The 16,083-nt window shown below is 43.2% G+C and overlaps 1 protein-coding gene across 1 annotated transcript in view; it reads left to right on the plus strand.

Annotated features, from left to right (window-relative positions):
* Positions 1-16,083, plus strand: part of THAP4 (THAP domain containing 4) — a 48,697-nt gene that overhangs the window by 2,417 nt on the left and 30,197 nt on the right. The window contains exon 2 of the mRNA XM_033112835.1: positions 148-1,259. Coding sequence (XP_032968726.1) covers positions 148-1,259 — 1,112 coding nt within the window. The remainder of the gene's footprint in view (positions 1-147; positions 1,260-16,083) is intronic.

Raw genomic sequence — 16,083 nt, forward strand, 5'->3', positions numbered from 1 at the left:
TTCTTAAATCCTGACTCCATTTTTAAGTGGGCAAAGTCAATATAGGTTTGGGTGTTTGCAAAACTCTTGTTTTTCTTTAATAGTTGATCATTTTAGGTGGAGATGTGTAATTATTTTTTTCTAATTGCTTTGTCATTTTTCCTGCAGGTTCCCTCTAAAGGACTCGAAACGTCTGATCCAGTGGTTAAAGGCTGTTCAGAGGGATAACTGGACCCCCACAAAGTATTCTTTCCTCTGTAGTGAACATTTCACCAAAGACAGCTTCTCCAAACGGCTGGAGGATCAGCACCGCCTGCTCAAGCCCACGGCCGTGCCCTCTATCTTCCACCTGACTGAGAAGAAAAGGGGGGCTGCAGGCCATGGCCGCACCAGGAGAAAGGACAGCAGAAAGGCCTCTGGGGGCCTAAGGGGACGTGCAAGTGAAGCAGACGGGAAAGGCACTGCAGGTTCGTCATCCTCCAGTGAGAACCCGATGGCAAAGCCAGAGTCCCTCAAATCCAGGCGGGCCGCCCGTCAGGAGCGGGTGCGGCAGTCTCCGCAGGGACCTCCAGGCGACGCCCTGGACACCACAGTGTCAAGCAGCCGGGCAGCAGCAAGTGCACCTACTCGCGATGTTGGCGATGACAGCGCCACCTCCCCTGACGGGGGCCTGGTGGATAAGAGTGGCATTTCCAAGGATGACTTTACACCCCCAGGGTCTGGAGCCTGCAAATTTATTGGCTCACTTCATTCGTACAGTTTCTCCTCCAGGCACACTCGAGAGAGGCCATCTGTCCCCCGAGAGCCTGTCGACCGGAAGAGGCTGAAGAAAGATGTGGAGCCCAGCTGCAGCGGGACCAGCCTGGGTCCCGAGAAGGGCCTGGCCCAGAGCCCCCCGAGTTCCTCACTGACTGCAACGCCTCAGAAGCCCTCCCAGAGCCCCTCCGCCCCTCCGACAGATGTCACCCCAAAGCCAGCCGCGGAGGCCGTGCAGAGTGAGCACAGTGATGCCAGCCCCATGTCCATCAACGAGGTCATCCTGTCGGCGTCAGGGGCCTGCAGACTCATCGACTCGCTGCACTCCTACTGCTTCTCCTCTCGGCAGAGCAAGAGCCAGGTGTGCTGCCTGCGCGAGCAGGTGGAGAAAAAGAACGGCGAGCTGAAGAGCTTGCGCCAGAGGGTCAGCCGCTCCGACAGCCAGGTGCGCAAGCTGCAGGAGAAGCTGGACGAGCTGCAGAAAGCCGGCACGTCCCGCCCGAGCCTGCCGCCCCCCAGCCGCGGTCAGTACCCGAGCCTCGGTTCCCCGCCTGTCCCTTAGGAGGGCTCAGCACTGCCGGCCTCTGGCCGCAGCTGGGCCTTGTGGAAGGAGCCCACACCACAGGGCAGTTGGCGCTCTTTAGCCTTGGGGTTGGTCACTGGGCTGGGAAAGCCAGGAGGCTCAGCGGTGCCCAACACTGGTTTTCTACTGGAACAGGGAAAGCCAGCTTCTGGGGTGGACCTCCCTCAACGGAAATTCAAAATGGATTAGGATCTAAGTCTAAAATAAAGTAGACGTAGTAAACGATCAAAAATGATGGGAGACTTAAAATCATGGGGAGATTCTTTCCATTGGGGTTGTAATATCCTTGAAGTTAAATCATTCTGAATGTTCATAATTTCTTTAAGATTTTAAACATCTCTTCAAGTAGAATACGTTTTCTTACATAAAAATTAAAGCACTACAGAATTACATAGGCTAAGAAGTGGCGAAAATTCCCTTCTTACCCGCCTCCCAACTTTATTTCTTTTGCTATTAAAATTTGGTGTGCAGTCTTTTAGGCTATTTTCTACACTTTTCTATATTTATCTTGTGCCTCTACAAATAGGTTGGATATATTTTGTATATATATGTTTATTAGCTATGTTTTGCTGTCGCCTCAATTTTACTGTTTAGTACTTGTAGAAATTGGTTTCTAGATGTTCTTTATGTATTGAGGATAGGCTCTTTTGCCTGTTACAGATACATGGAAAACTTTTTCCTGCTCATTGTCCATTTAATCTGGATCAATGTTTGTCTTTTCGGAGCTGTAATGAACACTTGAGGTGGGAAGAGGGTCTTGTGTGACCCGCTGTTCAGGACTTCCTGGACCCCCCAGGACAGCAGCCATTAGCACAACCAGAAACAAAACCCATCCTGCGCGTTTCCTGGGGAGGACCCCTGATGTACTGGTGGGAATTACACACTGTATTCTCCGGCGCTTCTTAGGCTGTGTTTGTAGTCTCTCGTACCTGATGTTTCTTTTTGGTAACGTTTTTCTGTTCCTCTTGGTCAGAGTCTTAAAGTTTGTCTCTGTTGCAGGTCTTCCCTCCCCCCACAACCTGCTCTTCACTCCACTGATCAGGTCTGCAGTGCTGTTTCTGCTTCATTAAGCCTCACTTCTTTCTACTTTCTTCAGTTTTCTTTTGTTGTGGTTCTGGCCCTGGCGGGAGATGCTTAGCTCTTTCATGTCGTTCATGGACATTTGTATTTCCCGATACCTGCAGCTGGGGCTCGGTCTCCAGTCTCCTTTGGCCCCTCACCGTGGATGAGACACAGGTTGCTCTAATTGCTCTTCATTTCTGGTTTCTGATTCAGCCCTGCTGCCCGCTTTCCCCCAAGTTATTTAGAAAGGTGTTGACCATTTTTCAAGTGGATAGATTGGAGAAGGGGGCTAATTTATTTGTAATTATTTTTAAGTTTTACTGCTTTAAGGTCCAGTAATATGTTCACTTAAAGAGACCTGCTTTTGAGAATGTTTTGAGATTTCACTGTGGCTTAAATCAGTCTGTTTCTGTGGGTACTTCATTGTGGTTTGAGAAGAATGTATCCTCTCTTGGAGTTGGTTACATTGTTCTGAATCTGGCTGAAGCTGGATCTGGCTTATTTGTGTTAGTCAACAGGTCTGTTTCCTAACTCCTACATCCACTTCATGTCTTGTTTTCCTTGTGCCCTTTCTTCCAGTTGGCCCAGTTTTGCTTTGTATTTCAAGACCCTGTTGTCAGAGGCGTAAGTGTCCTGATTGTTACCAATGGGGAAAACCCTTTTGGTCCCATTTACAGTCTTATTTCTTTATCTTCTGTTTTCAACCTTTCATATCCCTTTATTTCATAGTTGTATTTTAACTCAGTCTGAGAGCCTTCATCTATAGAGTAATTTAATCCATTTACAATTGTGATTATTGATAAGCTGGAATTTGGGCCTGCCATTTTACGTCATTTTTAATTTAATAGGCTTTTTCTCGTCCTATCCTATGGGTGTCTTTCAGCTTTTAAAAACAACCCTTGACGCCTGTCTGTCCATAAATGCTGCTCGGTGATGACCTGTGCTCTGCCTTCCCAGCTCCTCACTTTCCACTCCCAGGGCGAAACCCTCTGGGATCTTAGTTCCATATTCTCCTTTTCCCCTCCAAGCAACCATAATTAGTTGTCAATATACATTTTATTGGTTACTTTTTTCACCACTATTTATTGTATCCAGATTTTCACCCCTTCCAGGAAATATTTAATGATTTATTTATTTATTTATTTTTTTTAAAGATTTTATTGGGGAAGGGGAACAGGACTTTATTGGGGAACAGTGTGTACTTCCATGACTTTTTCCGAGTCAAGTTGGCGTCCTTTCAGTCTTAGTTGTGGAGGGCGCAGCTCAGCTCCAGGTCCAGTTGCCGTTGCTAGTTGCAGGGTGCACAGCCTACCATCCCTTGCGGGAGTTGAACCGGCAACCTTGTGGTTGAGAGGACGCGCTCCAACCAACTGAGCCATCCAGGAGCTCAGCGGCAGCTCAGCTCAAGGTGCCATGTTCAATCTTAGTTGCAGGGGGCGGAGCCCACCATCCCTGCGGGAGTCGAGGAATTGAACTGGCAACTTTGTCGTTGAGAGCCCACTGTCCCATGTGGGAATCGAACCGGCAGCCTTCGGAGTTAGGAGCACGGAGCTCCAACCGCCTGAGCCACCGGGCCGGCCCTTAATGATTTTTTGGAACTCACAGAACAGTAAAATGTTGGGCGTTGAGTCTGAGATGCTCCTTAGGTGTTGACGTCAGGGGTCAGCAGCGGACCTCTGAAAGGTGTGTGTGTGCCTGCAGTGTGGGGTGAGGTCACAGGTGTTTAAAGCCATGGAACTGAGAGGTTAGCTGGAGAAACTGGCTGGAGAAGGGGCTGGGCCCAGCCAGGAGCAGGCCGTGTTAGGAGACATGCAACCCAAAGGATCCAGGGAAGGAGATGGCGAAGCGGGAGCATGGGGCCACCAGGGAAGGCTGTTGCAGGTGGCAGGGCTTCTTGGCTGGGTGGGATACAGCTCTGATCAGAGTGGAGGAAAGATGGTTGAACTTGGCCACATGGGGTCAGACTGTAGTCTCTTTGGAGGGGTGGGAATGGAGCTGGGTGGGGGACACAGCGATAAGGCACTTCGAGAGGTTTAGTTATGAAGTGGAACTGGAAAAGTGGACAGTAGGCCAAAGGGAGCTTGGCTCCAAGGGACATTTTTATCTGTAAGGAGGAGACCAGCCAGCAGGTGTCGGCTGCAGCCTGGAGGGAGAGGTGAGGAGAGGAGCGTGCTGGGCTGGGCTGGGCTGGGCTCCGTGGCCTGGGGAGAGGCGGACAGCAAGGGGCAGATGCTGCCCAGGTGTAAATGGCCTGTCTGTGCCTCTGCTGTGTCCTGGGTTGTAAGGCTGGTCCCTGGCTGGGAGGGGAGGCGAAGCACGCCGGAGGCTAGGCCAGCGTGGTGGGAGGAGTGGGTGCTTGGCCCGGTGTCCAAGGCCTGTCCGGAGCGGCTGCCATGTTGTCTCTCTCTGACGTCTTCCTCAAAGTGTCTGCTCGCTTGATGTTCCCAGGCTGCTGTGAATGCCTTCGCCAGTCGGGATCTTCTGATCATTTTGTAGGGTTTCAGTCCGTTATCTGTAGCCAATCCCTTTATGTTTAGACAGATTGCCTGGAACGGAGCACTGGGCCACTGGGTTCTGGGGTTCCAAGCTCTGTCCCCTTTGACGTCTGGAAAGCTGGTGTGGATTGTCATTCTCACGGGATGTGGTGCTCTGTCCCTGAGTTCACTCTAACTCCTGAGGACAGTGCCGTCAGGGTGTGTGTGGTCATGTCTGTGGGCCAGTGAGGGCGAACATACTTCCCCTTCTGGGATTTCTTTGTCACTCCCCCTGCCTTGCCACATTCTCCATCAAATATGAATCTACCATTTCCTCTCATCAGTCATTGAATACTTGCTTCAAATAAACCCTGTTTATTTCTCGTTTTATTCATTACACTTATAATTCTGGATTTATCTGGTGTTTTAGAAACTTCATGGTGGAAAGTCTTGAGCATATACAAATTACACAGAAAATTATAATAAGCCCCCATGTACCTCTCCCCCAGCCTCAACATTTATCAATATTTGATATTCTTGTTTCATCTATATTTCTACTTAATTCTCTGCTTCCCATTGATTTTTTGGGAAAGTTTAGATTTCCGGAAAAATTCAGCAGATAGCACAGAGAATTCCTTCCCCCACACCTTTCCTGTTAGTAACATCTTGCTTTACCACCTGTGTTAGTGTGGTCCATTCGCTTCAAGTTGTGAATCAATATTGATACGTCGTTACCAACTGGGCATCTAGGTTAAGGCGCACTGGCTTGTCTTTACACTTTGACAAATGCATAATCTTGTCTTCACCATTATAGTCCTGGGTCATACAGAGGAGTTGGATTGCCCTAAAAATCCCTGTGCTCTGCCCGTTCACCCCTTCCCTTCCTGTCCCTGGCAACCACTCATCCTTTTACTGTTTCTATAGTTTTGCCCTTTTTTGAATGTCACCTAATTGAAATAGATGGATACTGGAGTATGTAGCTTTTTTGGACTGTCTTTCATTTAGCAACATGTATTTAAGGTTCCTCTGTATCTTTTTGTGGCTTTATAGCTCATTTCATTCTCCTCCCTTTTTTTATGTTGAGTTACAATACATATAACCAAAAATTTACCGTCTAAACCATTTTTAAGTGTATACTTCAGTGGTTTTTAATACCACATTCACATTGTTGTGCAGACATCACCACCATCATCCCTGTAACTCTCATAAATCCGAAACTCTGTTCTTATTAAACAATAACTCACCCTACTGCCCTCCCATGAGCCCCTGGCACCCCCCATTGTAATACCCGTCTCTGTGATTTGACTACTTTAAGTGCCTCAGATACGTGGAATCGTATAGTATTTGTCTTTTTGTGCCTGGCTTATTTCACTGAGCATGATGTCCTCAAGGTCCGTCCGTGTCGCAGCAGGTGTCAGAATTTCCTTCCTTTCTAAGGCTGAGTAATACTCCCTTGTGTGGATGGACCACGTTTCGTCCTTGGACACTTGGGCTGCTTGCTTCTCCGTTTTAGTTGTTATGAATGATGCTGCTGCAAACGTGGATGTGCAGATGTCTCTTCAACACCCTGCTTTATTCTTTCGATCACACCCAGAGGTGGGGTCGCTGGGTCACATGGTCAGTCTGTTTAATCTTTGAGGCACCTTCACACTGTTTCCCACAGCGGCTGCACCTTTTCACCTTCCTGCCCTCAGCGCCCGGGGTTCCTCTGCATCCTGTCAGCACTTGCTGTTTTCTGGGGTTTTGGTAGTAACCGTCCTGACGGGTGAGGTGGCATCTCATTGTGGTTTGATTTGCATTTCCCTGATGATCAGTGATACTGAACATCTTTTCATGGGCTTGTTGACCATTCCTGTATCTTCTTTGGAGAAATGTCTATTGAAGTCCTTTGCCCATTTTTGAATCAGGTTGTTTTTTGTTGTTTCGTTTTAGGAGTTCTCTATATATTTTGGATTATCGGTCTCTTATCAGAAATATGATTTGCAAATATTTTCGCCCATTCTGTGGGTTGCTTTTTTACTCTGAGGATAGAGCCTTTTGATGTAAATTTTAAAAAAACATTTTTCATGAAGCCCCCAAATTGTCTATTTTTTCTTTTGTTACCCGTGCCTTTGGTGTCATCTCCAAGAAATCATTGCCAAATCCAGTGTCATAAAACTTTTGTCCTTTGCTTTCTTCTAAGTGTTCTATAGTTTTAGCTCTTCCATTCAAGTTTCTGATCCATTTTGAGTTATTGTTTTGTATATGCTGTTAGGTAAGGGTCCAGCTTAATTCTTTTGCGTGTGGATATCCAGTTTTCCCAACACCGTTAGTTGAAAAGACTGTCCTTGATCCGTTGAATGGTCTTGTCACCATTGTCAGAAATCATGTGACCATATGTGTGAGGGCGCATTTCTGGGCTCTTTTCTATGTCTTCTTTAATTTCTTTCTGAAATGTTTTATAGTTTTCATTGTACAAGTCTTTCACTTCCTTGGTTAAGTTAATTCCTAAGTAATTTATGCTTTTTGATGCTATTGTGAATGGAATTGTTTCTGTAATTTCTTTTTCAGGTTGTACATTGTAAATGTACAGTAATTCAGCTGATTTTTGTGTGTTGACTTTGTGTCCTGCTTTTGCTGAATTCATTTATTAGATCTAACAGCTTTTGTGTGTGTGTGTGTGGAGTCTCTAGTATTTTCTACACGAGATCATATCTGCTAACAGGTTGTTTTACTTCTTTCTAATTCGGATGCCTTTCTCCTGTCGGATTGCTCTGGCTGGGGCTTCAGTGCTGTGTGAAAGAAAGTGCTGACAGTGGGCTCGCCTTCTTCCTAATCTCAGGGAAAGCTTTCCCTCTTCAGCACTGAGTATGAGGTTTGCTGTGGAGTTTTCATATGTGGCTTTTATTATGTTGAGGTTGTTTTCTTCTATTCCTCTTTTGTTGAGCGTTTTTTATCAGGAAGGGATTGAATTTTGTCAGATGCATTTTCTGTATCAGTTTAGATGACCATGTGGTTTTTCCTTTCATTTGCTTGATGTGGCAGACTATAGTGATTCATATTTATATGTTGGATGAATTCTTTGCATTCTGAGAATAAATCCCACTTGGTCATGGTGTGTGCTACTTTTAATACACGGCTGAATTCAGTTTGCTAGTATTTTGTTAAGTATTTTTGCATCAGTGTTTGTAACGACATTGGTCTGTTGGTCTGTAGTTTTTCTTCCTTGTCTGGCTTTGGTATGCTGGCCTCAACGAAGGAGTTGGGAACTGTTCCCTCCTAGTCCATTGTTTGGAAACATTTGAGAAGGATTGGAATTGGTTCTCTAATGGTTGGATGGAATTCACCAGTGAAGCCATCAGGCCCAGGCCTTTTCTTTGTTGGGAGATTGTTGATTACCGATTCAATCTCCGTACTCAGTATAGGTCTATTCAGAATTTCTATTTCTTCATGATTTCGTCTTGGTAGGTTTTGTGTTTCTAGGAGTTTGTCCGTTTCCTCTAGGTTTCCCAATTTGTTGGCGCACAGTTGTTCACAGTGCTCTCACAATCCTTTTTATTTCCATAGAATTGGTAGTAACGTCCCCACTCTCATTTCTGTTTTCAGTAATCTGAGTCTTCTCTTTTTTTCCTTAATCCATCTAACTAAAGGTTTGTTGATTTTGTTCATCTTTTTGAAAATGTTTAGTCTATTTTTAAATTGTGTTGTTTATTTTCTTATTGAGTTTTAGGAATTCTCCATGTATTTTGGATACAAGTCCATTTTTGTTTTAACTTATTACTGTGATAATAATATAACACTCTATTTTACAAGTCAAATGTATGAAATAGAAACATGGGTCAGGAAGATGAATTTTTCCAAAACCGGGGCCCGAGGAGGAGGCAGGGAGGGTGACAGGTACAGCATTTTTGTTTTTTGTGGGGTTTTTTTTTGTTGTTTTTAATTTTATTTTTAAGATTTTATTGGAGAAGGGGAACAGGACTTTATTGGGGAACAGTGTGTACTTCCAGGACTTTTTTCCCAAGTCAAGCTGTTGTCTTTTCAATCTTAGTTGTGGAGGGCGCAGCTCAGCTCCAGGTCCAGTTGCCGTTGCTAGTTGCAGGGGACACAGCCCACCATCCTTTGTGGGAGTCGAACTGGCAACCTTGTGGGTGAGAGGACGCACTCCAACCGACTGAGCCATCCGGGAGCTCAGCTCAAGGTGCCATGTTCAATCTTAGTTGCAGGGAGCGGAACCCACCATCCCTTGCAGGAGTCGAGGAATCGAACCAGCAGCCTTGTGGTTGAGAGCCCACTGGCCCCTGTGGGAATCGAACTGGCAGCTTTCAGCGATGGAGTACGGAGCTCCAACCGCCTGAGCCACGGGGCTGGCCCCTGGGTTTTTTTTTCCCCTCCCCTTCTTCCGCCTCCCCTCTCCACCCCACTCTGGCTCAACCCGTTGTTTCTCAGTCTAGTTGTGTAGGATGCAGCTCCCTGGCCCGTGCTGATATGATGAGCCTTGCACTCCCCTGGCTGAGGCAGTCGGTTGCCAGTTGTCATTTAGCCGCTCGCGGCAGCTCTCACTGGCTGCTGCCACTCATGCTGGCCACCAGCCACTCCTGGCAGCACGCTGTAGCCCGCGGCAGCCCATGGCAGCTCACACTGACCTCCGGCTGCTCACGGCAGCCCAGCTCCAGGGAGAGCAGTTGTTCACAGTCTTAGCTGTAGAGGGCGCAGCTCACTGGCCCATGTGGGGATCGAACTGGCGGACCTCGGCTTAGGAGCATGGCGCTCCAACCACCTGAGCCACCGGCTGGTCCTTGTGGGGTTTTTTGGCAAATATTTTCTCCCAGTCTGTGGCTTGTCTTTTTAGCCTCTTTCTATTTTATTCTCTTAACAGTGTCTTTTGTAGAACAGACATTTTTTAACAAAGTCCAATTTACCAATTTTTTTTAACATGGATTGTGCATTTGATGTTTCTAAAAACTCGTTGCCAAATCCAAAGTCACACAGATTTTCTCTTACGTTTCTTTGTGTTTATGGCTTTTATATGTTTTGAGTTAATTTTTGTGAAAGGTCTAAGGTTTGTGTCTAGATTCCTTTTTCCTTTCCGTTTTGCTCTTTGAGTGTGGCCAGCACCCTTTGTTGAATAGGCCTTTGTATCTGTTGCCCTTGTATCGCCCTTGGTCTGTTGCCCTTGCCTTGCCCTTACTCCTTTGTCAAAAATCAGCCTCTGCCTGCATTAGTGTGGGTCTGTTTCTGGACTCTGCTTGTTCTGTTGATCCACATATCTTAATTTTTTTCCAATACCACACTGTATTGATTATTGTAGTTTTTTAGTAAGTCTTGAAATAGGATACTGTGAGTTCTGTGAGTTCTCCATCTTTGTTCTTTTCTATCAGTACTAGTGTTGGCTATTCTGGATCTTTTGCTTCCACATAAACTTTAGAATCAGTTTGTCAATAGCCATAAAATGGCTTGCTGGGATTCTGACTGCGACTGTATTGAATTTATAGATCAAGTTGAGAAAAATTGACATCTTGACAATATTGAGTCTTCCCATCTATGAACGTGGAATATTTGTCCATTTATTTAGATCTTCTTATATTTTCTTATATTTTTTATATTTCTTATATTTTCTTTTTTTCATAGTTTTGTAGTTTTCTTTATATGTCTTTTACATATTTCGTTAGATTCATAACACAAATATTTCTCTTTTTTTTAGTGTTATGTATTTACAGTAAATGTTACTGTATTTTTACTTGCAAATTCCAATTGCTTATGACTGGCATATAGGAAAACAGTTGACTTTTGTATGTTAACCTTGTATCCTGCAATCTTGCTATAATTGCTTATTAATTCCACGATTTTTTGTGTGGTTTCTCTGGCATTTTTCTGCATAGACACTCCTGTCATCTACAAAGAAAGACAGGTTTTTTTGGTTTGTTTTTACTTTTCAATTACAGTTGACATACAGTATTATATTAGTTTCAGGTGTAAAAGACAGGTGTTTTGTTTTTACCCCGGTCCCAATCTGTATACCTTTTACTTTCTTTCTTGCCTTAGTGCATGAACCAGGCCTTACAGTACAATGTTGAATGAGTGGTGAGAGGGGCATCCTTGCCTTGTTCCTGATCTTAGTAGGGAAGCTTTTGGTTTCTCACCATTAAGTATGACGTTAGCCATAGGGTTTTTTTCTTAATAGATGTTCTTTATCAAATTGAGGAAGTGCCCCCTGTATTCCCAGTTTATTGAGAGTTTTTATCATAAATGGGTGTTGGACTGTCAGATACTTTTTCTGCATCCATATGTTGATCATGTGAGTTTTAGCCTGTTGATGTGATGGATTAAATTAGTTGATTTTGGAGTGCTGGACCAGCCTCGCATACTGGGAAGAAACCCACTTGATTATAGTGTATAATTCTTTTTCTTTTTTTACGTTATTGGATTCAATTTGCTAATGCTTGTTAAGGATTTTTGCATATTTGCATACAGTTTTCCTTTCTTGTATTATCCTTGTCTGGTTTTGGTATTAGGGTAGTGCTGGCCTCAAAGAATGAGTTGGAAAGTATTCCCTCTGCTTCTATGTAGAGTGTTGAAAAATGGGTGATTGATTCAATTTATTTAATAGATGTAGGCCTATTAAGTTGTTTTCTCCTGTGTGAATTTTGGCAGTATGTGTATTTCAAGGAATTGGTCCATCTCATCCCCGAAAATAAGACCTAGCCAGACCATCAGAAAATATTAATATAAGATTTTTTTTTAATAATATAAGACTTTTTATTTTACTATAGTATAAGACTGTGTATAATATAATATAAAATACCAGGTCTAATATAATATAATACAACATAATATAATGTAATACCCAGTCTTATTTTACTATAGTATAAGACCAGGTCTTATATTGTATTATTTTATAATATAATATAATATAAAACCGGGTCTTATATTAATTTTTGCTCCAAAAGACACATTAGAGCTGATGGTCCGTCTTAGCTCTTATTTTCAGGGAAACACAGTAAGTTTTCAAATTTGTGGGGTAGAGTTGTTCATAGTATCCCTGTGTTAACCTTTTAATGTCCATGGAATTAGTAATGATGACCCTTTTTTATTTATGATATTGGTAATTTGTATGTTGTTTTTTTTCTTAACCAGGCTAGAGCTTTATTGATTTGATTTTATTTTTCCAAAAAGCCAACCTTTGATTTTAATTTTCTCCACTTCCTGTTTTCAGTTCCATTGGTGTCTGCTCTAATTTTTCTTTTCTTCTGCTTGCTTCCACCTTAATTGCTCTTCTTTCTCTACTTTCCTAAAGTGAAAACTTCAATTGTTAATTCTAGACATTTTTTTCTGATATACACATTCAATGCTATAAATTTCCTTCCAAACATTACTTTTACTGCATCTGACAAATTTTGATGTTATATTTTCATTTCCATTTAGTTCAAATATGTTTTATTTCTCTTGAGGCGTCCTCCTTGACTCACTTGTTATTTAGCAGTGTCTTGTTTAATCTCCAAATATTTGGGGATTTTTTTAACTATCTTTCTGTTACTGATTTCCCAGTTTAATTCCATTGTGATCTGAGAGCATCCTTTGTATGGTTTCTGTTCTGTTAAATTTGTTAAGGTGTGTTTAGGGCCCAGAATGTGGTGTATCTTGGTGAATGTTCCTTGTGAACTTGAGAAGAATGTGTGTTCTATTTGGGGTGAAGTAGCTGTTAGTGTTCTCCAGAGAAACAGAACTAATAGGATATATATTTGTATGTATATGTGCATATAGAGAGACAGAGACTTACGCATGTGTAAGAGGAGATTTATTTTAGGAATTGGCTCCTATGGTTATGGATGGCAAGCTGGAGAACAGGAGAGCTGGTGGAGCAATCAGTCCAAAGGCCTGAGAACTGGGGACGGGGTAGATCGCATCAGTCTGAGTCTGAGTCTGGAGCCCCAAGAACCAGGAGTATTGATGTCCAAACCCAGAGCAAGTTGGCCCTTCCGCCACCTGTTGGTTCTATTCAGGCCCTCAGTGCCCACCCACATAAAAGAGGTCCTTCAGCTTTCCATAGTTAACCAAGCAAATGCGGATCTCTTCCGGAAACGCCCTTACTGTAGACATACCTGAAAAGAATGTTTTAGCAGCTGTTGGGGCATCCTCTTAGCCCAGGCAAGTTGACACATAAAATGAACCGTCACAGTAATCTGTAGATGTCAGTTACATCCACTTGATTGACGGTATTGTTGAGTTCGACTTTGTCCTTCTGCTTTTCTGCACTCTGGACCTGGCCATTGCTCCCAGAAGGGGCTGAAGTCCCCGCCTGTGATAGTGGATTTGTCTGTTGCTCCTTGCAGCTCTGTCAGTTTCTCTCTCACGTATTTTGATGCTCTGTCGTTAGGTGCATAGACATTAAGGCTCATTCTGTCTTCTTGGAGAATTGACCTCTTTGTCATTATGTGATGCCCCTCTTCATCCCTGATAATTTTCTTGTTCTAATGTCTGCTTCATCCAAAACTAATACAACTATTCCAGCTTTCTTTTGATATATGCTAGCACTATATTTTTAATCTATATCTTTAACTTTAAATAAAGTGGGGTTTTTTAATAGAAAACAGAGAGTTGGGTTTTTTTTTTTAATTTCTGACAGCCTCCCTCTTTTAATTGGTATATTTAGACCATTCATATTTAAAGTGATTATTGCTAAAGCTGGATTTAATAACTGATGTTTGTAACTATTTAATAACTGATGTTTGTAACTGCTTTCTATTTGCTTCTTTTTTTACTCTCCTCTTCTGCCTTCTTTTTTTCGTTTTTTTTTTTTTTTTTTTTTTTTTTTAAGATTTTACTGGGGAAGGGGAATCAGATTTTAGGACTTTATTGGGAAATAGTGTGTATTTCCAGAACTTTTTCCAAGTCAAGTTGTTGTCCTTTCTTTTTTTTTTTTTTCCCCAAGTCAAGTTGTTGTCCTTTCAATCTTAGTTATGGAGGGCGCAGCTCAGCTCCAGGTCCAGTTGCCATTGCTAGTTGCAGGGGGCACAGCCCACCATCCCTTGCAGGAGTCGAACCGGCAACCTTGTGGTTGAGAGGATGCACTTCAACCAACTGAACCATCCAGGAGCTCAGTGGCAGCTCAGCTCAAGGTGCCGTGTTCCATCTTAGTTGCAGGGGGCGCTGCCCACCATCCCTTGCAGGACTCGAGGAATTGAACTGACAACTTTGTGGTTGAGAGCCCACTGGCCCATGTGGGAATCGAACCGGCAGCCTTCGGAGTTAGGAGCACGGAGCTCCAACCGCCTGAGCCACCAGGCCGTCCCTGCCTTCTCTAGTTTTAATTGACCATTTTGTTTGATTTAATTTTCTCTCCTTAGCATACCAGGTATACTTTTTTTAAAACTTTATTAGTGGTTGTCCTAGAGTTTGCACTAAACATTTATAACTAATCTAAGTCCACTTTCAAAGAACTCTATTGCTTCATGGGTAGTGACAGTACCTTATAATAACAGAGTATTCCCAATTCTTTCTTCTTATCCCTTACAAATTGCTGTCATTCATTTCACTTACACATATGCTATAATCTCACCATTACTATTATTAATTTGAACAAAAATTTATCTACTAGGCCCATTAAGAATAAGAAGAAAAGACTCTATTTTACCTTCATTTATTCCTTCTCCTATGCTGTTCTTTCCTTTATGTGGATTCAAGTTTCCGACTGCTTATCGTCTTCCATGTCCCTGAAGAACTTTTAGTATTTCTTGCAGGGCATGTCCACTGGCAATGAAGTCCCTCAGTTTTTGTTTGAAAAAGTCTTTATTTCTTCTTGAAGGATAGTTTCACTGGATATAGAATTCTACTCTTTTCATGCTTGTATGTCTTCTAAGGAGAAGTCCACTATACTTATCATTTTTTGCTCTATTGTTAAGGGTTGTCTTTTTTTTGTCCTGTAGCTTCTTTGTCTTTGGTTTTCTACAGCTTGAATATGAATGCTTAGATGTGGATCTTTTGGTATTTATCATGCTTAGTGTTTCCTGAGCTTCATGGATCTGTGGTTTGGTGTCTGTCATTAATTTTGAAAAATTCTCAGCTATTCACATATTTCTTCTTCTTCTTTCTTTCTTCTTCTGTTATTCCATTATACATATGTATCACTTTTGTAATTGTCCCATAACTCTCCCATATTCTGGGGTTGTTTTCATTCCTTTTTCTCTTTGCATTTCAGTTTGGGAGGTTTCTGTGGACAGATCTTCAAATTCACTGACTCTTTCCTTGGCCTTGTCCATCCAGAAGGGGGTCTTCATTTCTGTTATCGAGGTGTGGCATTTCCTTTTGACAGATTCGGTTCCAGGCCTGATAATTCCAGAATCTCTTCCATGTCTGAGTAAGGTTCTAATGCTTACTGTGTCTCTTCTGACAGTTTTCTTGCCTTTTAGCATGCCTTGTAATTTTTTTGAAAGGTAGATTTGATGTATTGAATAATAGAAACTGAGGTAAGTAGATCTTTTGCTTAAAGTAACATGTTAATCTGGTGAGCAGTTGGGCTATGTCTCATCTCTATTGTAGCTGTAGCTGTAGGTGCCAGGGGCTTCAGGTTCCTCTAATGTATGTATGTATGTATGTATGTATGTATGTATGTATGTATTTATCCTCCCTGTTGTCTTTGGGTTTCTGTAAGAACTCCTTTCACAGAGTCGGCACCTTGGGGCTTTTCCAGTGTATAATTTCTGTTATTGTGTTGGAGCCCTGAGGAATGGAGTGGGGGAGGGGAGCACTCTATAATTTTAGGATTAAATTTCAGCCTTTTAGTGGCCTGTGTTCCTGGGTTGTGACCTTCACAAATATTTCTTCCCCCGTGGGTGAAACAAGAAGACTGAAGGGTGGCCGCCCTGGGCCAGGTGAGATAAAGCTGTGCGCTTTCCAGCAGCCCTTAGTTTGGAGAGTACTGCGGGCTTGTTTCAGAATGTTCCTTTTCCCAACCCCCACCGGAGACATGAAGTTATTTTTTTGCTGGCTTTCCATGGTGAGAACATGGTGAGGTTCCTGGTGGTAAAACCCAGGGAATTATGGGCTGCCCTCCCCCAGGACTGCCGCCCCTCAGAGTTTCACTCATGCTTGTCTACACTCAGTCCCCAGCATTTCGTCCAAATTACCATCAAGAGTTCTCATTAGTTTGTTCGACCAGTGATCTCGGTTCCAGATGAGCACCTCCTGGCAGATTCTGTGTGAGCACCTCTGTCCAGATTTCTGGGTGGCATCTGTGACCCCACTTCTCTG

This window comes from Rhinolophus ferrumequinum, chromosome 8 (genome assembly GCF_004115265.2).
Source record: "Rhinolophus ferrumequinum isolate MPI-CBG mRhiFer1 chromosome 8, mRhiFer1_v1.p, whole genome shotgun sequence".
Taxonomy (NCBI): Eukaryota; Metazoa; Chordata; class Mammalia; order Chiroptera; family Rhinolophidae; genus Rhinolophus; species Rhinolophus ferrumequinum.